This window comes from Parasteatoda tepidariorum, chromosome 1, assembly GCF_043381705.1.
Source record: "Parasteatoda tepidariorum isolate YZ-2023 chromosome 1, CAS_Ptep_4.0, whole genome shotgun sequence".
NCBI lineage: Eukaryota > Metazoa > Arthropoda > Arachnida > Araneae > Theridiidae > Parasteatoda > Parasteatoda tepidariorum.
The window spans coordinates 73,371,486-73,398,950 of record NC_092204.1 but is presented as its reverse complement, the minus strand read 5'-3'; the positions used below and the strand labels follow the sequence as shown (position 1 = coordinate 73,398,950).

The 27,465-nt window shown below is 29.3% G+C and overlaps 2 protein-coding genes and 1 long non-coding RNA gene across 3 annotated transcripts in view; 2 read left to right on the top strand and 1 right to left on the bottom strand.

Annotated features, from left to right (window-relative positions):
- LOC107447945 (papilin) overlaps positions 1-10,547 on the top strand; it is a gene marked incomplete in the record, with an annotated part of 216,134 nt that extends 205,587 nt beyond the window's left edge. The window contains 5 exon segments of the mRNA XM_071182252.1: positions 864-1,136; positions 1,559-1,831; positions 5,753-6,025; positions 8,093-8,243; positions 10,408-10,547. Of these exon segments, the coding sequence (XP_071038353.1) occupies positions 864-1,136; positions 1,559-1,831; positions 5,753-6,025; positions 8,093-8,243; positions 10,408-10,411 (974 nt within the window).
- Positions 1,078-20,145, bottom strand: LOC139425905 (uncharacterized). Its single transcript, XR_011637000.1, has 3 exons — positions 20,051-20,145; positions 2,234-2,323; positions 1,078-1,200 (listed from the first exon to the last, which is right to left on the bottom strand). It is a non-coding gene; the product is annotated as an uncharacterized lncRNA (long non-coding RNA).
- On the top strand, positions 18,027-26,988 carry LOC107447952 (uncharacterized). Its single transcript, XM_016062999.3, has 2 exons — positions 18,027-18,338; positions 25,540-26,988. Exon 2 carries the CDS (start codon positions 25,554-25,556, stop codon positions 26,925-26,927), a length of 1,374 nt encoding a protein of 457 aa, XP_015918485.2. The 5' UTR covers positions 18,027-18,338; positions 25,540-25,553; the 3' UTR covers positions 26,928-26,988.
- The last annotated feature ends 477 nt before the right edge of the window (positions 26,989-27,465 follow it).

The window sequence follows — 27,465 nt, the reverse complement described above, 5'->3', positions numbered from 1 at the left end:
ACCATATTTTCCTGGTTGCAACAAGCCCTCATATTTTGATAAACTCAATTAAATCGAAAAAAAAGGATATGTTAATTGAGAGAAAGTACATTTCTGTATCTGATTCTGAAACTTAATTAATAATTATCACGTTTGAGGTTGCCCTTTCAAACCAGTATGATCGGCAGACAGTTCGCGAAAATCTGATCATTCGAATAAAAGTTATTCAGGGTTATATCTCTTTATTTCGGGCACTCTACATATTTTAATTAGTTTTGCTTATTAATGTGGTATTTTTTAAGGCTAATGAAGGGAACGATTTAAGGGACGGGATGAAGGGAAGGGATTGATTTAATAAAATATTGATAATCTTCTTCATGGGAACCGTGATGGATTGGGGGATAGAGTGTTCGCCTTCCATGGAGGTGAACCGGGTTTGAATCCCACCTATGACTGGTCGATACGAATTCCGCATCCGGCTTGCACTGACTTCAGTGGTCGACGGATCATGAGTTAGAGTTCCCTTGTCATCAGGCTAACCGTGGGAGGTTCTCGTGGTCTTCCTCTCCATGTCACGGTTAGTTCCATCAAAGAGTCCTAAACGAAGGCAAATTTCTACCGATACTTGATCCATGAGTTCCCTTGTCTTCTGGACTGGGTTCAAATTTACAAATCTACGAAGTTGAACATTAGTAGTCGTAAATCCAAATATTGGGTCTGCTGTTTTTAGAATGAATGAAGGAAGGAATTTAGAAGGAAGAAATACTTGCGATGAAATACGAAATATATTTAAATATATCCTGTTATTCACCATGTGCGAAGAAATGAACGGGATTATTTGTATACTTAAACTAATCTTATTGTGAATTTATATTCCATTTTAGAAAGGCTGGAAACTATAGTAAGCTTAGTTACTAACGATTCAAGACTTGGCTTACCTCTCCAGATCGATTGCATTGTAAAAGGTCCTCAATTAGTAAAAGCAGCAACTTGGAGTCATGAAAACAACGTTATAGTGGAGAACGATCGCATAAATTTGCTTTCAAACAACACACTGTTTATCTCTAAAGCAGAAAAAAAGGACAGCGGAGTATATAAATGCACAGCTCAATATAACAATGACGTAGCTTCATCAACTCTGTCCATTGCAGTCATTGGTAAGTAGTTAATTTATTTGTTGGATTTTGAAACACTTTGAATTCTTCTTTATCATGGGATTTTCTGTATAAATCAAATAAGTATTAATCTATACAGTTCGAATTAACTATAGTTGCAAAATTATATATGTAACAGACAGTGCAAGCAGAGATAAAGACAAAAAATTACGGTAGAAGGCAAATAATTTTATACACTTAATTAAATACTGACATGCTCCTAGGTAAAAATATCAAAATCTGTTCGATTGAAAAAGAAAACAGAGGAGTTGAAACACGATTCACTCCAATCAAAATTGCATTTTTGTTGTTAATTTTAATATTTTAATTTTTCAATAATTAAATCAAATATAAATGTACTATTCACCATGCGTATGTATTGTCTGTAAATTTAATATCTTATGCGAGATTATTTTTCCTTTCAGAACCACTGGAAACTGAGGTCAGCTTAGTTACTAGCAATCCAACAGTTGGTTCACCTCTCCAGATTGATTGCATCGTGAAAGGTCCTCAATCAGCAAAAGCAGCAATTTGGAGTCTTGGAAACAATGTTATTGAGGAGAACGATCGCATAAATTTGCTTTCAAACAACACACTGTTTATCTCCAAAGCACAAAAAGAAGACAGTGGAGTATATAAATGCACAGCTGAATATAACAATAATTTTGCCTCATCATCTTTGTCCATCGCAATCATTGGTAAGTGTTTAATTTATTGGTTAGGTTTTGAAACACTTCGAATATTTCATTATCATGTGATTTTCTTTATAAAGCAAATAAATATTAATTACTACAGTTTTAAGTAACTTTCGTTGCAAAATAAATAGATAAATAAAAAAGACACAACGCAAGCATAGAAAAAAAACTACGGTAGAATACAAAACCTTTTTATATACTTGATTAAATAATAAAATGCGGAAACAGTAAATATGTTTAAAAAAATGTTAAATGTGATCCGTTACCAATGCTGTTAATGTTTAGTTTCGAAACTTTTTCATAAATAAAGTCAAAGAAATGCACGCAGAAAGGTGTAATTTAATCTATTTATGAATAAAAAAAAATGTGAATAAAGCATAAACAAAGGTACAGAAATGGACATACCTATAGTTTTCGTTCGATAAGGAAAACCCATCCTTAATGTCGCTGTCGAATCACAAAATGACTGGAGAAGATTACAAGGCAAACACGTTGCTATAAAACAAAATGATTAAACCAATATGAAAATGGCTGTGATTCCCAAAGGTGATGGTCAGTAGCTGAACTCAGTGTTGAATAATTATTACCTGGGGCATTTGTCAAATGCCTTGATGAGTATGATGGACACACCTTTATTAACTTTAATATCGACTTAAATAATGAGAAGGATTAAGCCAAAATCAGGATTTCACAACAAAGTTGGAATTCTAATTAAAGGTTTGAGTTTCATTCTGCTAAAGTCATTCAACACTGCTCGCTGTACCGACCATCTTTTGAAAATCATTCTATATTTCGAAGTTTTCTAATAATTTAGTTAAATGATTTTTCTAGCATCCCATTCTTTCCTAATGTTTGGAAATCAGTTATAACTTAATTTTCACCTCTTGCATTCTCAGACTCTTACTCAACCCCCTCACACCTGTTTCTTGACTTCTTTCTTTATTACCTAGTTCAAGCTTCTTCCTCTTACCCTATTGGTAAACCACTTTATTCTATTGCTATGTGTTTGTCTCGTAACCTTCTCTAGTCATTTTGTGTTTCGACGCTGAGAAGCGTTCTTTTTTATAGAGTCTGCACTGTAATGTCATCCAAAAAAGTTTTACGAGATTTAGTCCTCTTCGGTGAATGTAATATACCATCCCTTTTTTAATCTTTAATAATTCTGAAAACAGAAGCTGTGCTAACTCCCGATGCAGAAGCCGCATGGTCAGCTACATCAATGATTGGAGCATCTGGTTTTGAAAGTCTGTACATTTTTGTGGCTTTTATTAAGACGAATATTTAATTTGGAACAAAAAATTATATCAAAAACTGATAAAAACACTATTGAAGAAGACAGAATTTAAAATCTGTTCGATCGGCAGAGGGGAGTTGAAAGTACCACGTGGCAATAAATCTAGTTTCTAAGTTTTTAAATCGTACTTTATCAGTAGTGTTTCGTCTAATTTCGATTGGGTTTTCCTCGATTGAATAATACTTTGACTTCAAGTTTGAAAAATATTCATTAAGGGTGGTGATTACTGAACACCCTGAAGCTAAATAATGACAAAGAGGTCAATAGAACCACGTAGTAATGTTGAAATCCCGTGCCAATAAAATATTTTTATTTGCTTTGATCGGAAAAGACTACTCAAAATAATACTTAAAAACATAAAACTTATTTTGTGCTGAATAAGTACAGCGCGCAAAGAAAAATATCACCTTAAATAAATTCTGTTCTAATGATCAGATATTCACGAACTAGGTATCAATTTTAGTTGATCAAAAAGGTGACATTAAATATGGTAATTAAAGTTAATTACTAATTAAGTTACAGAAACAGACTAAAAAACGTACTTTCTCTGAATAAACATACCTTTTTAAAGATCTGAATTTTTGACTATCAAAATATGGAGAATAGCTGGAAAATATGAGATTCAGCAGGAAACATGTCGAAAGTATGGGGTCCTAAATGTTAATTTCACTTTCTGCGTATTTAGCCATATCTCGGGAAGTTTTAGAGCGATTCGAAATATTCTCGTCCGCAACTATAAAATTCGTTTATCCAAAAATAATTCCATGTAAGTAAATTTTATTATTTCACTTAATCAAGTTCGAAAAAAATATTTAATCATCTGGAATAATAATTTTTAAACAATTTTAAATTAGGAAATTTTAATTGGCAAAAACAAATTTTTTAATAGAAAGTGTTTGAATATGTTATAAAATTTCAAAACACTCGTATTCTTTAAATTATATTTCTCAAGAACAACTATACTAATTTCGATAAATTTTGTATTTTATCATTTAAAATTACATAGTTTAAAAATGATATGAGGATTTATTTGCATTATAATTAAAATTATTTCAGCACTTATGAAAAAATATCTATAATAAGAGATTATGAAAAATTATTTTCTATCTAAAGTTTTATTTCGCGAAATTAAACGTACTGCAGTGTATTAAACATTTTCGATTTTAAAAAGCTTTCGAGAAAAGAAGCTCGTGAAAATTATTACACTTCCCAAATTCTCGACCGTTTTCCTGACTAAACTATCAGGACCATATTTTCCAGATAGCAGCCATCCCTCAAATTTTGATATTCGCAAATCCCAACAAAAAAGAAATAAAGGATATGTTTATTGAGAGAAAGTACGTTTCTGTATCTGATTCTGTAACTTAATTAATAATTAGCATTAATTAACGCGTTTGAGCTTACCCTTTTAAACCGTTATGATCAGCAGAGAGTTTGCAAAAATCTGATTATTCGAACAAAAGTTACTCATGGTTATATATATATATATTTTTTTATTTTGCGGTCTATGTACACTTTAACGCGCTTTGCTTATTAACGTGTCATCCTCTAACGCCGATGAGTTATGATAACTTTTGATTTGATAAAATATTGAAAATTTCCTCATGACTTCAATCAATATAAACTGAAATTTAAAAGGAAAAATTTCGTGCGATACAATAGACCCTTCAAAATAAAAAATATATTATAAATGCATGCATTCCCCGTGCGCAAAGAAGCAAAATGAAAAATCTGTAAATCTAAACTATACGTAGGGGAGAGTGGGGTCAATTGTAACAGGGCACGATTGTAACAAAGCAAAAATTTTAAGTGTCGGGTTCTAGATTTGGTTCCTAGGCAGCGCACAAGGTGTATTTAATAAATCTACATGTACACCCCTGCTGGCAACCATTTTTATGTACTTTTGAAAGAGTTACATCACAAAAGATATTTTCACGCTACATAAGTACTTTTTTGGTATTAGAATATTATATAGTAACAAAGTAATTTTGTTTAAACAAATAAAAATTATTAACCGACTATGTAAGTGGACACCTTAATTAACATTTTAAAAAAAAGATTAGTTTTGTTAATTAACTAGCATTGTTTTTAACAAATTAAGCTGAAATGGCGTCTTATGGACGATTGTAACAATAAGTAAAGGGACGATTGTATTTATATTATGTTGCATGTGCATTATTTTATTTGTCACCTTTCACAACATAAATTACAATTTTTAACCCCTTATAAAGTTAAATGTTTAACCCTTTAGGTCTCTGCTCATTATTATTTTTACTTCTAAAATATCACTACTATTTTGATCAATTAAGAAATATAACACAACTATGATAATATGTATAATTAACTATGTGTTAGTTTAATTTATGAATTTTTACAATTGACCCCGTAAATGGGGACAATTGTAACGAGTGCACGATTGTCAAAAATTTTTAATAACTAATATAATAACATTTAAAATAAGGTACTTATTTTTTTTCTAGCAGAGGATAGTCTACTTTACTCATCTGTCAATTAATACTAATACTGTATTGGATTTTTTGTTAGTTAAAATTAAAGTTAGTTTTATAGTTAAGTAAAAAATGTTACAATTGACCCCACTCTTTCCTATTGTGCTCTTATTTTCTTTTTAGAACCACTGGAAACTATGGTCAGCTTAGTTACTAATGATCCAACCGTTGATTCACCTCTCCAGATCGATTGTGTTGTAAAAGGTCCTCAATTAGTAAAAACAGCAATTTGGAGTCATGAAAACAGTATTATAGTGGAGAACGATCGCATAAATTTGCTTTCAAACAACACGCTGTTTATCTCTAAAGCACAAAAAGAAGACAGCGGTGAATATAAATGTATTGCAGAATATAACAATAATATAGCCACATCTTCTGTATCCATAACAGTCATTGGTAAGTTAATTTATTAGTTGTCCTTCTTACTCTAATACGTAATGAAGTTTGCTTTTCGTACGTTCTATGCACACAAAAAAATTAACTTACCACCCTGAATAACTTTTGATCTAATGATTGGATCTTCACGTTCTAGATCCTAATGATTTAAAGGGGTGACCTGAAATATGCTAATTAATTAGTGCATACAATATTTTAGGTTACAAAATCAGCCACAAAAACGTACTTTCTCTGTAAAAACATACCTTTTCTTAGATGGATTTGGATTTCTGACTTCAAAATATTGGGGGTAGCCGAAATCTGGGAAATACTGTCCCAATATGTTGGTCGGAAGAGCAGTCCGAAGTTTGAACACACTGAATTTTGCTTTTACTTTTTGCGTATTTCGCCATATCTCGAGAACTTTCCAAGCGAATTTCAAAATTATTATACACAATTATAAAATTCGCTTATCCAAAGATAATTCCATGCAAAAAATTATTTTTTAGTAAATATTTATTATGTTTTATTACTTAATTTAATAATAGTCGTAAGGTATACATTATTTTCAAGAATGTAATCTTACGTAGTAAAATTCAAAATTTGAGCGAAATTGGTCGAATAGTTCCTGAGAAATCGAATTTTAAAAAAGCTGTATTTTTGATATGCAATCTAGTAAGCGTCAGATTTAATTCATAACACTGTCTTTTAATCTTAGCTAAAACGCGTGAAGTCAATTCCGTTTAGCATTGCCAATTCTGACCATTTTGCCATTAAATTCAGCATCCTATCCACAATGCAATGTAAAAATCGCCATTTTCAAAAATTGCCTTGCGAGGGTTTTTTCTTTTCCTTTAAAACTAAAATGCGAAATATGCACGATTAATGATGTTAAAGAGATTCAATACACATAAAAGCTACCATTTTTGCTTATTGAATAGACTGCTTTTGTTTATTGAAATTATAAACAATTTGATGCAGACTAAGACCATACACACGTTTTTAAATAATATATAATTTGACCGAGAAGAGCCCTAACAAATGAACGGTGTCGCAGTTGTACTGTAATTTTTTCCCAAATACATAACTGTATATAATATATAAAAAAGAAAACGCCCTAGATTTATGAATTTCAATTTACAAACAATCCATCAAGTTCAAAACAATTCTTCAAGTTCAAGTTGCAAACGTTAAATTCTCAAAAATTGTTCCTTATACTAATAAAACAAAAGAACACATTATATTTAACTTTATCAGAACGTTTATTATGTCTCGACTCGGTATTTTGAAATGTAACAACTCAATAAGATAATTAATAAAATAGTTAAATGTGATCATAAGAAATATTCAACGATTTAAACTGGTGAAGCCTATAATTTTTAAATTGGTATTTTCAGAGTACTTTATTTCAAATACGAAGTCAAAACTCGAAGAAATACCACATGCACTCCTTGTAGATTTCGAATAAGAAAAATTATGAAAAATTATACTTTAAGATCATATAGCTGTCACTATTCTGTCACTAATTCCTATTGAGTATCAACAAAAGACGACAGCAAAGTTTTTATTTTATTTGGAATACCTCCGTTGAGCAGCTGAACCATCTTTAGATTTATGACTCTCAATCTAGAAAATCCATAGCTTGGTTATTTTAAACCTAACAAGGAAACTCCTTTTTCAAGCATTTGGACAAACTAGCTTTCTTTGAGTGCCTTTTTATGACGCTTAAACCTACATTACATAGAGAAGAAAACCTTCTACGGTGCTCGTGGCATGAGGGGGATTCAAATCCTTCACCTGTCTACCACTGATGATATTTTTACCTAACACGGTGGTTGCTGTGAGCTGTCAACAGAATTTGTATCGACTAGTCATTGTTGAGGTTCGAACCTGGTACACGAGTATTCTATCCACTGAGTGACGACAATGAAAGTTAAACATTCAATGAGTTTCCTTAAATTCAGCGATATTGGTGAAATGCTTTAAATTTTTTTACTATAATTTTTGTTGTGTTATCCGTTTGGTTAATAATGAAAATGATTTTCATTGCTCGATTTTTTAACTGATTTCAACAACTTATTCTTTTAGACCTAACTGTTGAAGATCCAAGCTGTGTTGACGATCCACATTTTTCCAACTGTCAGATCATTATTGTAAATAATTATTGCAATAACAAAGTTTATGGCAGATACTGCTGCGCCTCATGCTTAAAAGCAGGACAGTTACAAGACTTTAGGAGGTGACGCAACTAAAATTTTTTTTTTCCTGGCGGAAAAAAATAGTACCTTGCTGCATTGTAAAGTAAATAATGTCTCAACAAGAGTTTCAGAGCGCATGCGTTATAAATGAACAAATAAGAAAAGATTTCTTCTAACAAGTTATTGTTAAATTATTCATCTACTTCTAAACAATTATATTACGAACAATTATCTATACGGTTTCAATTAACTATAGTTGCAAAATTATATATGTAACAGACGGTGCAAGCAGAGAAAAGGACAAAAACAAAAAATTACGGTAGAAGGCAAATAAATTTTTATACTTAGTTAAATACTAACATGCTGCTAGGGTAAAAATATCAAATTCTGTTCGATTTAAAAAGAAAACAGAGGAGTTGAAACACGATTATAAGAAACACTTTCAAGGACCGTACTGCAATAAACCTGATTTTATAAATTTTTATCTTAACTTTATCAATAGTATTTCGGTAGGTCTTTTTTTCGATAAGTTTTCTTCGAATGAATATTACTTTAACTTCAAGGTTCGAAAAATATTCATTAAAGGTGGTGATTACGGAACACCCTGAAGTGAAAGACGAGAAAAAAGGACCAATAGAACAACTTTATAATATTCGCATTACGTGGTGAGAAAACAAAAGTAGTAAATTATATGGAAAATGTTTATTTACTTTGATAGCCAAAGACTACACAGGCTAATACTTTAAAAAAATAAAACTTACTTTAAATTGTGCTGATTAAGTACAGTGCGCAAAATAAAGCTAATCGTCTTGAATAACCTTTGATTTAATGTTCGGATTTTTCGCAAACTAAGTGTCAATCTTTATGGTTTAAAACGGCAACATCAAATACGCTAATTATGAGGTATAAAATTTTTTACATGAGTTTAAGAAGTTTAAATTTTAAAAAACAATTTTTTCAGAGAAAGTGGTTAAATAGTTATAAAATTTCAAACACCTATTTCTCAAAAACAGCTATAATATTTTCGGTCAAATTTTGTGTTTTGTCACTTAAAATTAAGTAGTTTAAAATGTTGTAAACATTTATTTACCTTACAACTCAAAAATTTTCGACCCTTATTAAATAAAATAATTAAAATAACGATAGACTATCGAAACTTTTTACACAGAATTATCTTTCGATTAATTAAACTTATAGTTGGGCTTTAAACTTTTTCGATTCATTTAAAAAAGCTTTCGAGGTATGAGAAAATATATGAAAATTGAAAGTAGCATTAAAGGTCCCAAACTTTCAACCATTCTCCTCAAAAAATATTTTATTTGGAAATAATTCAAGATTTCCCAGAGCGTTTTCTTTCTTTAAAAAAATGAATAAATAAACCTTACTATTCATTGAGTTTTGGCATTGTAAACTGATCAGATTTTATAATAATAATAAAAGTCATCGAAAAGAATGCCGTAATTACAAAATTGTATAAAATGAAAATTAATGAACATTAAATTTGGTATTTAAAATACAAAGAAAAGTGCAAATTTTTAAAATCGTTTTAATATGCGCACCAATAGTCGCTTGATGTCGCCAAGACTTGAGAAGAATGCGGTTTAAAAGGTACACGTCAATAATTTTCAACAGCATGAGCAAACTCAACTCAACCCTCTTAGCTTTGTCCCTTAACTTAATCTCAAACTATAAAATAAATAATATTACTATAGTGTATATATACGTATAACTATAAATTCCAGGAATTTTATTTTTCGATGACCTTGTGTTTAAAAAAAGGACCATAGTTCAATCAATAAATTTGATCTGTAAGCAATTTAAAGCCGTTCAAATGTTTTTCAATAATTTGATTACAATTTTTAATAAATTTTAATTTACCTTTTTCAAATAAAGGAAAATTCGAAAACATGGAGCTTTTAAAAATTTAAACTGTTGAATATCGCGCGCTAAGAAAAAAAGACAAACAAGCCGAAAAACTGACATACAAATTCAAAACTCGATGAACTATTGTGATACTTTAATTCTACTAGGAAGATTTTTAATAAATCTTAGTAAACGTTTCGCTTGCATCGCAGAAACATAATTTTTATAGATATAATCAAAACACTTTACTTTTTACTAAATTTTTTTCTCATAATCTTTAGTTTAATAGCAAAAATGCTATTTTTTTCTGATTAATTAGCTATTCTTATTGATTCTTTCTAGATGAAGATCCAAGCTGTGTCGACAATCCACTGTTCAAAGATTGTCAGAAATTCATTAAAAATAATTACTGCAATAACAAAGCTTATGGCAGATACTGCTGCGCTTCATGCCGCAAAGCGGGACAGTTAATAGACCTCGACATTAATGATCAATCTACTTCGGAAGAAAATTTCTTTTCATCACTAGTGTAAAATAATTGACTCAAAGTATGCATTATTTTTAAACTGACGAAAATCAAATGATTATGTAAAGAATATTTATATTAACTATTTTAATTTTGTATATTAAAGCTTACAATTTTTGTACATATTTACATATAATAAAAAAAAATTCTGTTTGTGTGTCTTTACCTGGTTTTGCAGAAAAATGAAAGCATTTACCAGGGCTAAAGAAAAGAAAGAAGGGCTAGTTCATTCCGCTCTTAGAGTTGAAGCTACGATTTCCCTCCTCCTGACGTCACGCTGCACACAGATCTTGGAGATCGCTAGTAAAGATATTGTGAAAACTTCGTATCATTCTCTCTATTAAAATGAGTTCGACTTTTTCTTGATATTAGCTTTCAAACGTTATGCAATTAACATATTTCCTTACAAAAACATAGTTTAAAAAAAAATTGGCCAAAATATTAAATTAAATACCATTTTAAACTAATAAAATTTTTTACTAGTTGTCGTGGATGACGCTATAAATACTTTATTTTAAAATTTTCAGTTTTAACTTTTATAATTAAAAACATTTAATGAATATATCGACACTTTTTTAGCTACATGTTGTTCGATAACAATAATTTGTTAAGTTGGGTTAAATTTAGAATCCTGATTTTAAAATATGCTGTTAATGGCAATTTGTTAATGCTTAATCATTAGAAAGCATCAACCTTAAAAGCTACTTATTATAACAAAATAATAATTTAGGTTCATAAAAATATTAGAAATTTTACAATTGCTTATTGATATTTAAATTTAAAAGAATATAATTATATTAAAAAAATAATTATAATTAAATAAAATAAATATTTTGAATAACTACATTAAAAACTGTGTTATGAAATTAGGAGAATTTTAACTATTAACTATCTATACTTTTCACTAAGTTTTTATTATCTTTGAGTTATTCATTTTTTAATTTTTTCGTCTAACTTTCTTTATGAAGTAGCTGGGCGGTTTCAATTTGGATGGCGAATTCTTATAAAAGTTCTGGTATGCAAAATAAGCGTATTGCTGTTTTATTCACTGAGGGGTATCGTCCCTCTAATTCATTTATAAGTTCTTTGATGACGCTTTTTGATTTTCTGTTCTATGCACACTTTGAAAAATGTTCTCAAATTCCTGACACACTTCATCCATACCGCTGATGGAACAATTAATCATCCCTTAGATAAGAGAGCACTTGGTAGAGTTAGAGCAGTTTTAAAATCATTCTAATCGGCAATTCCAAGCAAACGATTTCTCATAACATCTTCATAATCTTGTTTTAAGAAATGCTTACTGCATATTCGTTCATATTTAATATTAACTGGGTCATTTCGTTTGCAATGTTGAAGCCATTCATTACATAGTTGTTCATTTACTTTACGGAAAACGTGGAAAATTATATTTTTTCCTTTTGTGTTTATATCAGAATTTTTATAAGTTGCAATCGCACAAACTGGCATTTCATAAATAATTTTAAATTTTTGTGCTTCACTTAACAAAACTGAGCAAAATCATTATAGGAAACAAAGATGTCTTGGAATATGTCACAAAAAAGAATACTCCAATATTAGTAAAAGCTAGTTAGACCGAACGTTTCGTTCTTGAAGTAAAAGCTCAAGGCTTGCGCCACCGTGCCGTCACAGGCGAAAATCGGAGGTTTGGCGCTGCGAGAGTTTCTTCAAAGGAGTGAACTAGTTCTTCTATTCTCTTTAGCCCTGAGTATTTATTTGCAGCTACCATGACAGCTACGAAAGCTAACGTGGTGGGTAGGTGTCCCGAATATCCTTATTTCTCGATACTCGATTTTTAATTAAAATTCTTTTCCTGTAAATAACAATTTTTAATTCACGTGTTTTTAAGATTGAAGTTCTTATGGCCATCATAATTATTAAAACTTCGTTAGTAATTTTTATTTTCTATTTTCTTCAGTTTTAAGCAGGGCTCGAAAAACCGCCCGTCCTCGGCGGTCAAAAATTTCCCGCGGACAACGAATTTCTCGAATCAGACGCCCGCGCGGATGGCCATTTTCCCGTTAATGTTCGTGATACACTTTCAATTTTTGTTATCCTACAAGAGTCTAGCGCCTCACTTCTAAAATGACCCTCTAATCTAGAAATCCCGTACAGCAGCATACTGCGCATGGTGGATTTATGTTTTTTTTCGTCTGGGAGTACTGCAGCAGTTGAAAGGGACTTTTCAGCAATGAACTTACAAAAAAACACATTATGAACATCCACCTAAATGGAAAACCCCTTTCAGATTTCTGTGCAGAAACCTCTGTAAATCATAGGCTTGATTGTGGAACTGGCAAACGTCATATTTGATTAATTTAAAAAACGCAGTACCCTCGGATAAATTGACATTCCAGATAACTTGACCTTTGTTATTTAAATTTGTTAATTAAATTATTTCATAAAAGAAATAAATTATTTCATAAAAGAAATAAATTATTTCACTATTAGTAACCTAGTATTTCTTTTATTACTGTATAATGTAATCCTAGTAGCTACTAATTCATTGTGTAATTTATGTAAATGTTTGTAATAAATAAGAAAAAATAATATTTTTATTCATTTAGAAGCGACGGGTTAGTTTCAAAAGAGGACGGATACATTGGGGACGGGTAAAATTTCTGAGTTTTTTCGAGCCCTGGTTTTAAGTTACGTGAAAGATAATTTGCAACAGATTTTGAGTAGTTTCTCGAATTAAATTTCTATCACGAAGAATTTCCTTTTCCTTGAATGTTAACTCTCACAACTATCAAACTGTTTAGCATTTGCCACATTTTTAATTAACTAAATTGTCTCTACTTTTCTAGCCTTTTTATGGGCTAAAGTCACAGCGTATTTTCGAAAAAACTTTTTTTTTTATAAAGCCTTTATCAAATTAATTTTAGTCAATGATTATGAGACATTAGCAAGATCTGAGATTCTGGTATATTATCAGAAAAAGATTTTAAGTGCCAATTCATGGAGGCATAAAAGTAAATAATCACTCTATAAGAGCTGGCATGAAATAGAAATTATTAAATCTTATAAGGGCCTCAAAGTATAAAATTTATTCAGATCAATAAATTAAGCTGAGCTGCTCATGTATTTAAAAAGAATATATCTTCATTTTCAAATTTGTAAAACTCATTTACAAATTTGAATGTTTGATTTCTGAGTACTATTCGGAGAGTATTTTAGAGAATTTTAACTAATTAAAATGTTTCAAGAAGTATCAGCTGATTTTAACATAAACTTTTAATACATATAAACATGTTAACAATTCAAGAGTACTTAATTAATGCGCTTGGCAAGACATTTTTTTATTGATTTCATCCTTATAACCGCAAGTGTAACAAAAATAGAAAATTATTGTGAAAAAAAAACATATCAGTGAAATATTGGACTGAGCAATGGATACTGAAATAATGGACAAGTAAAATAGTTAATAAAAACGTTTGGCCCACTGAATTTACAAGTTAAATTTTAAAAAATATTTTTTTCTTCTGATGTTAAACCTATACACTGTTGTTAATAATAATACATTATAACAACACTAATTTAACACTATCAGAATACAATTATTAACATTTTTATGTTTCTGTAAATAAACATTTATTAAAACATTTTCAAAAGTATAATTTTGTGTCCATATTTAAAATAGTAATTACATTTTGTTCCCCTGCCATAAATTTGTTTATAAGTAGTTGTCGAACTTAAGTATTTATTGTGAAGGAAATGTTGTCTAATATAATGATACAAGTGATGCTTTATGAATAGTTATAACTGCATTTCGATCAATAAACAAATACTTTTTATTCTCAATTAAGCCCGGTATGCTATAATTTAATATTCACTGTTAGAAATTTCTCGGAAAAAATCATTCAATAACAATTTATTGAATTTTTATTTTACCATATTTAATCAAACTAGTCAAATAACCATAAATAAAGGGGTAATCAAACTGTTAAGTTTGAGAAAAATTGTTTATTAACTGCTTTCACCTAATACGGTTAAACAACCAGAATTTTATCGCACCAATTAGAACCACCTAATGAAGCTACTTAGTTCTTAGCAAGCAACTGAGTACATATCACAGTCGAGCGGGTTTATCTGTCTATCTCAGACCGGCAGAACTTAAGTTCGAGTCCTACCACAATATTTCCTCCATTCCCTTCAACACATGAAGAATTTTCAGTGCCCGGCACTCTCCAGAGTCCATTACCTGACGAAAAGCCGAGCTCCTATGTCCAGTTAAATAAAAATTAAAAAAAAAATAAAAAAAAATTTTTTTTTACGTTTTTGAAAAATGCTAGCTTTAAATGGTTAAAAAACCGTATAGTTTTGTATTCACGGTTTTATAACCGTACTTTTTGTAAATGGTTTCAAAACCATAAAGGAAAAAAAATGTTCTTTCGAGTAAACTTTACGGTTAATCGGATGGACAGACAGCTGCCAGTTTTTTTGCCATAATTTTAGAATTAAAATTTTAGCAGTGTTTCTTAAATAAAAATAACAGCAGGAAAGCATCTTGGCAATTGTTAAAATTAAATTGACAATAACCCCTAAGACTTTTGTATTTGCTATACTAATAGATTTTTTTAAACAATACAAACCTTGAAAGCGTTATAATTTGTGTTTGCGCATAGTTTTATGTACATTCAAAGTAAGTGTGTAAAATTTGCTATATTTGTAGAGATTAAATACATTCTCAAAAATACATTTAAAAAAATTGATTAGTAGAATTTCGAATTTATTGAAATAAATGTAATTTTCCTATCATCTAGTTTTAAAATATTACTTTACAATATTACCTTGCTTCCGAGAAATAACTATTTATTAAAATGGTAATCAAAAATAAGTGTTCATAGGTCACTATCACTTTAGTGCTATACCAAGTCATGGTGAAAAAGTGAACTAGTATGTAATGATGCAATGGCCACACAGTAAATTGTTATAAATGTATTTCCATCAAAAATACTTTTAAATTTGCACTAAACTTAAAGTGTAACAATAAGGCGCTGTTTAAATAATGACAACGGTCAGAAAGCATTTTTCTAGGATTTATTTCTGTATTAATATTGTTACTGGTTTCATTGTTCAATGTTACTGGCTCAATGAATTTCATTCATTGAAATAATACAAATTATAGCTATCGAAAAACTAATTTCGAACTAATATTCATTTATTTTCGTAAACTTTGTTAAATATTAACACCACAGTACTCTTAGTTTTTGAAATAAATATTTTCTACCCTCATCACCATATCTTTAATATATTACTTGACACTTTGCTTTTCTATTTGTAAGTGTTTGAAAAAATAGCAATAAAAAACTGTGCTAACATTGGCAAAGAAGTTTCCTAATAGGCAAGATTACAATGCGCATTTTAAAAATTTATTTAAAATATTTGCCTAACAGAATTTTTATATTTTTGCTATGAGTATTTTCCATTCTTGTCCTTCTTAAAAATAACACATTGCAATTTTGCAATTCTTTTTATAAGTTTCAGTCAAAAAAAATGTTAATTAAGAAAGTAAAGTGACTTAAAGGTTAAATTATGTAGCTAATTAGTTGTCAAAAATGCATTTCCACCGAAAATACTGTCTAATTTCAACTAAACACAGAATAAAACAATTTAAGTTCTGCATAAATAAAACAGCACTTACATACCATTGTTTTACCAACAGCTTGACAATTGTTAGAGTTATAACTAAATCTCACGACAAATATATTTTTGCTTACATCAATGTATTTAAACAGTACTGGATAAATCTATTAGACAATTTTAGAGTTATTTTTATTCCATTATGTGAAAGAAAGAAATATTTGTAATAACATGATGATAAAATTGCACTAGCATATAATGATACAATGGACTCATTCATTTAAAATCTCTTCTCCTGGGAAATTTTTCATGTATTAAGATGAATAATTTTCTTTAGTGTCCAGTTTTAAAATGGCTATTTAGACTTTGCTTCTGAGTTGCAAGCGTTTCAGTCAAATATTATCAAATAATGGCTAAAAAGTTACCTAATGGGTAATGATACAATGAAAATAATATTTTTATATAAAAAAAATATTTTCACGGTGGAACTTATATTTAATTAAGAAGCTGCATTTAATGGCAGACACATACATTAAGGGCAGGGCCTGGTTATCGCCTAGGCCCAATAGGCACGGGCCTAGGGCCCACACTTTCTGGGGGTCCTCAAAAATTAGTATAAAGTCCGCAATATTACTATTATTTAAAAATACTGAAAGATACAATTTTTCTCAAAAATGAATGTTTTTATTTCAAATTTTCTTTATATTGTGATACTCGTGTAAACATTGCACGAATCAAATTCGAAAGTACAGCTGAATTTGAATTGGTGCAATTTTTACCTCAACGACTTAAGTGAATGCAGTAAATAAGAATTCTAATTTTTTTAAAAAGTGTTATATATTAATAAATTATTATTTAAATGTGTTTTTAATTTTCTATGAGTAGCTATAATTTTGGCTCTTTTGGATATTTTTTGCATGTATTTTTTAATAAAAATTATAATTAATAACCTTAATATATTAGCACACATGCTGAACTTATCGTTAAATCTAATAAAAAAATAAGCCAGCTTTGTGTTGGTTTAAGTATTAAATANATTTTTTAAAAGTGTTATATATTAATAAATTATTATTTAAATGTGTTTTTAATTTTCTATGAGTAGCTATAATTTTGGCTCTTTTGGATATTTTTTGCATGTATTTTTTAATAAAAATTATAATTAATAACCTTAATATATTAGCATACATGCTGAACTTATCGTTAAATCTAATAAAAAAATAAGCTAGCTTTGTGTTGGTGTAAGTATTAAATAAAAAAAATAATTATAAATAAAAAATTGTAAATAAAAATCGCAATTAAAAAAATTAAGTATTAAATAAAAAATAATAATAATACTGCTTGCAATAAAAAATAATTCAGCTAATCAGTGACTTTTATCAATGATCACTGATTGCTATTATTTGTGGTCACCAAACTATTTTTATTTTGACAATACATTGTTTTATATTTTGCTTTAATATATAGATGCGTAAACTTTATCTTAGAAAAATAATCTTCAATTGTATGTTTTCGAAATATCTTAGAATGTTTCTCTTGAATCATGCAGTTCAATCGATTCTTTTTTATTTATTCGTGGGTAAAATGAGTCATATCGCCTTGTCTCTCAATCTATTTCACAGCAATAATTTGGAAATTAAGTAAAATTTTGAAAACGGAAATATGAATGAAGAGTTTCAATTATTTTCAAATCAGGCTACAACAGATTGACTAAAATCTTCTCGGTGGCAGAGTACTTTTGCTTCCGCGATTCAGTAAGATTCGTACTTAAAATGTGAAACTAAAGCGCCATCTCTTAGCTAACCTAGAAATCGAACAACGTGATAAACCAAAACAAAAACAAACAGAACGGAGTAAAATGAGGTCGCAGTGAATAAATGAGTAGAAAGATCCAAAAATAGATATTTTACAATTGCCTTTTTTGTGTTCTTCTTAAAAGTTCTCTATAACACTTCAACTACTTTGATTAAAAACGAGAATGTAATAAGTTAAAATTGTTTTCTTTTTTTTCTTCTTTCAATTAACCTTTTAAAGAGAATAAATAATTATAGTTTTCTTATCTATTTCTGTAAATAATTTTGTAGCTTCGTATATTTGCAATTTAATCTTTATGGTAAAGGAATAGGGATCTTTCCTGTCTCTGAAAGTAAGTAAACTTTATGTAGAATTTAATCTTATATTCGGGTCAGATTCAAAAATATTAAAAGAAAAAAAAAGTAAGCACCTAATGGATTTCATCGAATTTCTAATGAAATTCGTGTTTCGGTTCATTTTCATTGGATAAAAAAATTCACATGATCACTTAATTAATAAACAAATAACTAGTTATTCCTTGGTTGTAATCAGTATAAAATTAAAAAAAAATTATAACGATATTTACCTGTGAATTACTTATTTATCTCTTACTTAACGTTATTTACCTTTTATATTTATTTAATATCTTCTTAAAATTATTCCCGATTATTGCTTTTTTGATTTTGATTATTATTTAAAATTAAAGGCTTATAACTAAAATTGTTGCTTCGTTATTACAATTTGAAGTCATGCTATGATATTAAATTTTTACGCAAGGTTTAGTAATTTACAAAATTAGTTTTCATTTTGCTATTATCATTTATTTACGCTGAAATTTTTTTAATACTTAAAAGAAATTTACTTATGATTAAAAGTAAGTATTTTAATATTATTTAGAAAGAATTATATTTTTAGGAATTTGCATTAAAATCTTTTTAAACTACCTAAATTTCCCCTTACAAAAATATGAACCTGAAAACTGCGTAAAATGTACAAATTAAAAAATTCAAAATTAAACTAAAATTGTTGCTTCGTTATTACATTTTAAAGTCATCCTATGATATTAAATTTTTACACAAGATTTAGTAATATACACATTTAGTTTCCATTTTGCTATTATCATTTATTTGCGTTGAAAATTTTCTAATACTTAAAACATTTATTTTAATTATGATTAAAAGTAAATATTTTAATATTATTTAGTAGAAATTTGCATTTAAATATTTCTAAACTACCTAAATTTCCCTTAAAAAATATAAACCTGAAAACTGCGTAAAATGTACAAATTAAAAAAACATTCAGGGTCTGTACCGCCGTTCAAAGAGCTCAACAATGCTAAAGGACACTGAGCTGTCATTGTGGAGATTGTGTGTCGTTGTGGTATCCAATCCTTAGGCTGCATAAGCCCACCCAACTTCAGATCGATGGGTATCACGTAGTTTGGAAAATAAATGAGGAAGGTGCGCGATGCTGACTTTTATTGCTTCTATCAGGGTGTTTCGTGGAATCCTAACCCCCCAGGCCCACAACGTGCTGTTTCGTGATTGTTTTACAGTCGTTTAGATCTTTTAATATGCTACTGAATAGTTTTCGAAGTCTTGTCACCATGGCTGAAATATCAAAACATTATCTCAGCACTTTTAGAAAATTCATGCTTCTAAAATAACTTGGAAATTGAATTAAAGTAAAATTCACATTGTTAAAATTTTTCTCATCGAACAAAATAAGACGGGTAATAAAATTTGACTGACATTACAGTTTATTTTCCAGAGAGCCGGAAACGGTTATACAGCAATGAAATCGAATGGTATGGCATACGGATAAAAATTTGTTTTACCCACTTCTATTTTGCATGATGTCATCAAATTTTTTGTGATTGAAGGTCTAAAATTGCCCCTCACGCCTAACGTTCGAAATTTCAGGATAGTTAACGGTTTTTACAAACTAATTTTTCCTTGTATTATCATAGAATTCGGTAAACTAAACTTTTCGCTTACGATATTAATAAACATGAAACAAAGACTCACTATATATGATTTCCATTGAGAAAAACATACAACTTACCATATTCTCCAAACGTTATCACAATAATTCATATGGTGTATAAAATTAGTCTTCAGTCCAATATAAACTGTGAGCGATTCCTGAAGTTATATTGCTCGCTACTAAAAATGTATATTAAGTAAATTTTAGAAAGTGTTTAATATTGAAAGATAATTAGAGCAATAATTTAATAAATGCATGCTTGGATTTAAATTAATTTAGATTTAATAATATTAAAAAAAAAACAATATTTACTTCTTTACGATTTAAAGTACATATTTCTTTTCACTTTCTTAACATAGAGTTTTGAGATGAAACGAAAATTTGCTTCTTTGACTAAACTAGACGCGTTGATAATTGACTATTATAGTCGTTAATTTTTCAATTTTCAAGAAAAATATTAATTTATCTGTAAAGAATTTCCATTTTTCATTATAAAATACATTTTTAAACCAAATACGTGAGCTTTTATTTTTGCATAAATATTTAACTATATTATTTTTGTTGAATAAAACGAGTATTCTCCTTTTAGATACTGTTATTTACTGTAAAATATATTTATATGAAAGCATTAAAATAAGCAATTATCTGCGCATATTGTTTTCTTTGCCCTCCAACTCCTACTATTGCTTTGTAATATTTTTTTGTTTTTTGACAGTAAACAGATTGTTAAACAAAAGTGATAAAATTTTTAGTGAAAAGTTCCCATAAATTTTTATTAACTTTACCCAGAATCGATTCCACAGATTTAATTTCCGATTATAAGGAAAAAAATTTTAATCGAATATTTTTGTTCTGTTTTCATTGAAATTTCATTTGTAAACTTACTTTTAAAATTTTTTATTATTATTTTTGATAACAATAAAAACAAGTATTTTTCGTCAAAGAAATATTTAGCAATAGTTCGTAAAATTAATCCCTAATATTGTTTAAAAGTTTTAAATAATTTATTAATATTCTATATTTAAACTGCAAATGCTGACTGAGCACAATTTCATATAAAATCTGTTATTAAAATTAAAATAACTAATTTTTTTAAAAAAAACATAAATTATTTATTCTTAAAATTGTCCAACGGAAACTAAATATGTTTAGCATAAAATCTTGTGTAAAAAGGTAACTGTGATTACTTTGTAACATGATAAGGGATGAACACTTTAACTTAAAGTCTTTAGTTATGAATATTCAAGACAACTATGACTCTAGTATTAAATATCAGGCTGTTTCAAGTGAAATGTCACAAAAGCAATGTTGCTTCAGTTATATTGATCACGCCCTCTAAGTAAACAATGGTTGAAGTTGACGGCTATTCTTTACTTCTGTTTACATTTCGACAAAGTCAATTTATGAAATGTGATAACATAAGAAATTTTGAAAACCTTTTTTCAGTTTAAAGACATTTAAGTCCGGCTATATTTAGCCGATCAATATCATCAATCAAACAAATCAATATCATCAAAATCAAACAAATGTTTTCACACTAAATCTTATCTAAACAATGAAAATGAATTGAATAATGCAAAAAGAGGACGAACACAATTAAGTACTTTCTGTCATGGTCTTTACTTAAAGAAGATAATTCAATTTGAGAGAAACTGCTTAATAGAAACAATAGATAAGAGAACAATAGCGATGGGAAAAAGAGAATAATTGACGAAAGCCATAAATTTGGGGACCCATGTCAAAGGATTAATTTTTTCAAATTAGAGCTATGTCTGTGTAAAATAAATAAATTAATACAGATGCAAGTTTTTAAACCAAATATTTCAAAATTTTAATGAAATTTGCATGCAGTTTTACACTTAATCTACGCATCTGACTAAATTCTTACAATAAAAATAAATAAGATCTATAATCTTGTTTCCCCCCACAATAAATGCTTAATAAATTTATCAATTGAATTCTTTTTTATTTAGTTTTGATAAAACAAATAGAATTATGTCAAACTCATGCGAAAAATAATGCGACATCTGAATAACTTATAACCCCATGATCGGATTCAAACTTAAGAGGAGTAATTTTCATTAGCATTAAACTAATTGAAATTGGATGACATGGCGAAATTTGGTAGAAAAACGCAGTTTCTCAGAACATTTTTTTCTAAGTAATGAAATTTGATAGAAAAACGTACTTTCTTTAAACAAATATATCTTTTTTTCCTCTGGATTTGGATTTTTGAACCTCTAAAATATGGACTGGAATAGCTGCAATCTAGTCAATGTAAGCCAAATCGTTTAGTTCAGCATTCGAAAGTTTAAGCCTTAATGTTAAATTTGCCTTTTGTATTTTTGTCTTGTCTCTGGAACTGTGAAAGTGAAACAAAAAGTTTTTGCTCTCAGTTATGAAACTCCATTTTACAAACATAGTTCCATCAACAACAAGGCAAAATGTTTATAAGTTAATATTTTTTGTTTTAATAATGGTCGGAAAAGTGTTAGATATTATACAAATACAAATTTTTACATTATTTTGCATTATGAAAATTTAAGTGACAAAATGCTATCAAGGAATGAAATTTTAAAATCCACGTTTAAAATCTACGCTTTCTGAAGTTCCGTAGCTCAGCAATTATTATATCCAAATTTTTCCATTTAAAATTTTCTCAAAATACTTAGTGAATAACTGTAATTTGGTTTGGTTTATTTTGTTACACTAATGGACTATACTAAATGTAAGTCAAGTGACCTCTTGAATTTAATGTGTGATAAACCAATCATTTGATGAAACGTTATTTAGTCTATTCCATGTTTAAGTTTGCGAACTCTTTTTTCTCCATCGGACTTGAATATTTCTCTCTCAAAAGTGGGAAATGGCCACAATCTGGAAACTATGATACCAATAGTTTACGCAAGAGGGTCCCTTGCAAGTTGGAGTTCTCTGTTTTGCTTAATTCCGTTGGTTTTGTTTGCGCGTTTCGCTTATTTCAAGACATATCCGGAAAGTTTCGCACACAATTATAAAATTACTAAATCCAAAGAAAATTACACGTTATCCCTGAAAAACTAATTCTAATAGTTATCAATTTTTAGTATTTAATGTTGTAAAGGTCGAAAAAAATTTGAAAAAATATTATTTAAAATAAATATTATTATTTAAAACAAATATTATTTTGATTCAGTTATAGAAATTTAACAGGAATTTACTCTACGTAATTTTCAACGCGAAAATACAAACTTTAAGGAAAATGGATCAAATAGTTCTTAAAAATTAAAAAATTAAAAATTTGATTCTTTGAGATAGGGAAATAAGTAAAAAGTCAAATTAACATTAAAGAGTTCAAACTTTTGACTTCTCACCAGAACAAACTATTTTAATCATATTTTCCAATTTGAGGGTCAAGTTTGAGGGTCAAGAATTTAAATCCACCGAAAAAAAGATATATTTAGAGAGAGTAAGTTTTGGCTTTGGTTAGACTTTTCTTAAAATCCTATTATTAAACCAAAAGTTATATAGGATGTTTATTTAGTTATTTAATATTGTTATGCATTTTTTTGTGTATAGTACAAGCATCATAAATTATTTTTCAGGTTTAAGAACAAAATAATGGCATCAAAATTAACTTAACTGCCAGAAACTCCTTAATGACTATTATAATGTGCAATTCTCGTAAACATTGAAAAACATTATTTATTTCCAAGTTCTTCTAAACAAATAAAAAATGGGAAATTTTACCACTCCGTTGAACAAAAACATTCAAATGAACTTGAATTCTTATTCATCATATATTTCTTTTTAACATTAATAATAAGCTCCAGATTTATGGCTAGATAAAGAGAGGAATTCTTAGTTTGCGACAAAATTGCGAACATTTTTTTATATATTATTGTGGAATAATAAGTATAATATAGAGGGTATTCACTGAAGTCTTGAACAACACTCTAAAATTTTGAATAGTTTCAGTTATGAATAAAAAGTGTTGAGCAGTTCTAATAAAGTGGCTATGCATTAGTTGATAAAATATTTTTCAGTGCAACTTGGTGGAAAACTGTGGAGTCGTTTCAATTTCGAAAAGAGTATACGAAGAAAAAAATGATTTTATAAGTTGTAGATCATTAGTTTAGTAAGAATAAACACTTTGAGGTTATTATTGCGTAGAAAAGAACTTTTAAAACGCACATTTGTTTGTTCGCGATTTCCTAAAATGTGGCATAACGTTACATTTTAGAAATAAAAGGAATTATTTCTATCGAACCTCTTGACTTTCACGGAAGAAACTACTTTTACTTTTGTTTAGTTGGTCGTTAAAGAATTTTTGACCTCCAAAACACATGAGTAATTTATATCGATACATAAAAGTCTTAAATATATTCTTAAAAAATATGAAGTGTCTGCATAGTTAAAAAAAATCCTGCTTGCAATTGTAAAATTAGTTGTTATATGGCTACCTCTGCAAATGTAGGGCCAAAAACTGTTAATAACGACAGCTATGGAATCTCAAAGTTAGCACAATATATCTTTATTTTCGATGTTGAAGTTTTTCTTTAATTTCTAGAAAATGTAGGTGTCTTATAATAACCAATTTTCGTCTATTTCTGCGATTGTTTCGTTCTTTTTTACAGTGAGAAATCGCAATTAAACAAATGCGCGCTTTAAGTATTCTTTTTTTTACCATTAACTCTTTCACATATACGTAATCGCAGGATTCTACCTTCACGAGCGATAGTGCCGTGGTAGCTAAGAGGATAGAGCGTTCGCCTCCCAATTAGTCTCCCTGCTTCGAACCCCAACGGTGCATTGTAGCTACGAATTCTGCTCCCAGGTCGCACTGACCAAGGAACTAACGTAAGATATCTTCAGTGGTAGATGGATCATGAGTTACAATTTCCTTGCAGTCAGGCTAACCGAGAGAGGTTTTCGTGGTTTTCCTCTCCATGTAACGCAAAAATGTGGGTTAGTTCGATCAAAAAGTCTTCCATGAAGGCTAGTTTGTCCTAATGTTTGATTCAGGGTCTATATACAATATTTGATTCATTGTCTTCCGGGTTGGGTTCAAAATTACAAGACTACGGAGTTGGACAATGATAGTTGCAAACTCAGCACAATAGTTCGGTTGTTCTACGTAAAATATAAAGTATCATGTATGAAGCGAGACTCCATGACTCAAAATCGCACGGAAGTGATCTCCATTTGGTACTCGCATATTATATTTTGCACTAGTACGCATACGTATTCTCTCGGAGCATGTGGGTTAGGGAAAGCACTTCTTTTTCCATCTGCCGGTCCTGAAAGGAATAGTGTCAACAAGATGTCTATTCGTATGAAATCCAAGATGCCATAAACCTTTGTTGTTCACTTTTTTTCTTATCTCGCACCCTTTTCGAAATAGAAACTTCAGTTTTTCATTAGGCGGAATTGTAGGTTTTATAAAGCAACGCATAGCCACTTTACTATACCTAAACACCACTTTTATATCAATAGCTGATGTCTCCCGAAATTTAAGAGAGTGGTTCAAGACTTTAGTAATCGACCTGTATAGTAAAGTTATACAACTTGTTTTCTTTTCAAAATAGGCACGGCATCAGGAATGGATTGTTGGGGTAATATTTCTCTTGTCCACAACTCTTCAATAGCTCTAGTAACATCGATGTGGTACAGTGTAAATCCCACTCATAGTTATCAGAAATATAACTCTTTATCACGCCAAGAATTTGATATATGGTGGCAAGAGCTTGAAGACACTCTTATAAATAACTTAAACTTGCTACCCATTCCTCCGAGTACGAAAAATCTTCTTTTAAATATTGCTCAACCGATTGGCAAAGAACTACAAAGATGGTTGGAATTTCACGCATTTCTGGAATTAGGGGACTTAAAACTATCTGAGACACTGATATGGGAATCACCCGGAACAATAGATTGGAAAACTACTGCCGAGAAAACTATTTTAAACGAGAATTTGTGTATTCTAAACAGATTTAGATTGGCTTGCATTAATTGTTTAGACGTCCTAATAAATCAACTTTGGCCAGAAGTTCGTTTCTACTTTTATGACGTTGATAATGAGCGTTTAAATTGCGCTGAAGTACCAGAAATAATGTTTTGGGTGTGTCATTTAGAAGATAAAATGGAAGATATGATGGAAATAATGGAATTCAGTGGACATCACGAATTTATGCAGTCTGCCGCATGGTCAGCAGTTATAAACAATAACGCCGTGGCAGCCAAATATTTTATCGAGCAATTAGAACCGCAAGACTTGTCTAAAGTCGTCAAGAACTCTTTAAACTACTTAATTATGAAGCGACTGGATTGTAATTCAAACTTACTGGCTTATCTTTTATCTAATTTAAGTAAGACGGACCAAAACATACTATTCATTGCACAATCAGAAAATATGTTACTCCACTTTCTAAACTGGCCATTGCAGAATCTATTTTTGGAACTCGTTGATGATCTTTGGAAAGCGTTGTCCCCCGTGGCTTACTACAATATCTTAGAGGAAGTAATTCGTAAAGCTTCAGAATTTCACCATGGTCTAATCTACAGAGAAATATTTCAAGAATTTTGGGAGAAGGCTTCGTTGCGTTACAAATGTTACGTCATTCACAAATGCATCAATGCTACATTTCTGAGCAGGATATTTTCACTGAAGGAAACAGATGAGTTTGTGGAAAGGATAATTAAGTATTCAACTATAGAACAGCGGATGCAAATACTTCTAGAGTTCAACGGTATGCAAACTATCGATTATTTGATTAGCAAGCAAAGGTGGAATTCATTGAAATCCTATATTAAAACTTGCATCTCGGACGATACAGATATCAATAAAATAAGAGGAGTCTACAGTGAACATGTGAATAGAAGTTCTTATATAACCATATCTGATGTCGATGTTAAGCAGTTTAATGAAACTCTTGACAATATTTATGAGTCTTATACAAGTATTAATGTTAAATGATATTGTTTTTAAATTTTTTTTATCTGCCAAAAATGAGAAATAAATTTTATTTAAACAAGAATGTTTTGAGAAATATTCAATTCTTTTTATAAAAGCAAATTACCTACACTTAGAAATATCCATTAGGGCAAAGATTTCATCAATCTAAAAACGCTATGGACCATTTTGTATTTTCCAGGTAATAAAAAAGTGGAACGGACGCACCAAAAAAATAAATATAAAACCATAAAATAGATAGGAGCATAAAGTTTAAGCTGCTAGAAGAGCTCCTTACGAGAATGAAGAAAACAATAGTTAGATTTAGTGCTTCACGTAATTTATATTATTATTATTTTGAGGTAACCAATTGCAATTTTGCTCGATAACGAGGATAATGGTTGTTAAAAACATCGAAACAACTTTTGATATCTAGCTTATATTTATAAGAAAAACTAGGACTAAACGTAAAATATTTTAACACGTTTAAACTACTTATCCATCAAAACTAACTAATTTAAAAGTTGTATAAATTCAATTCAAGAAGGAAAAAAAACTTCAG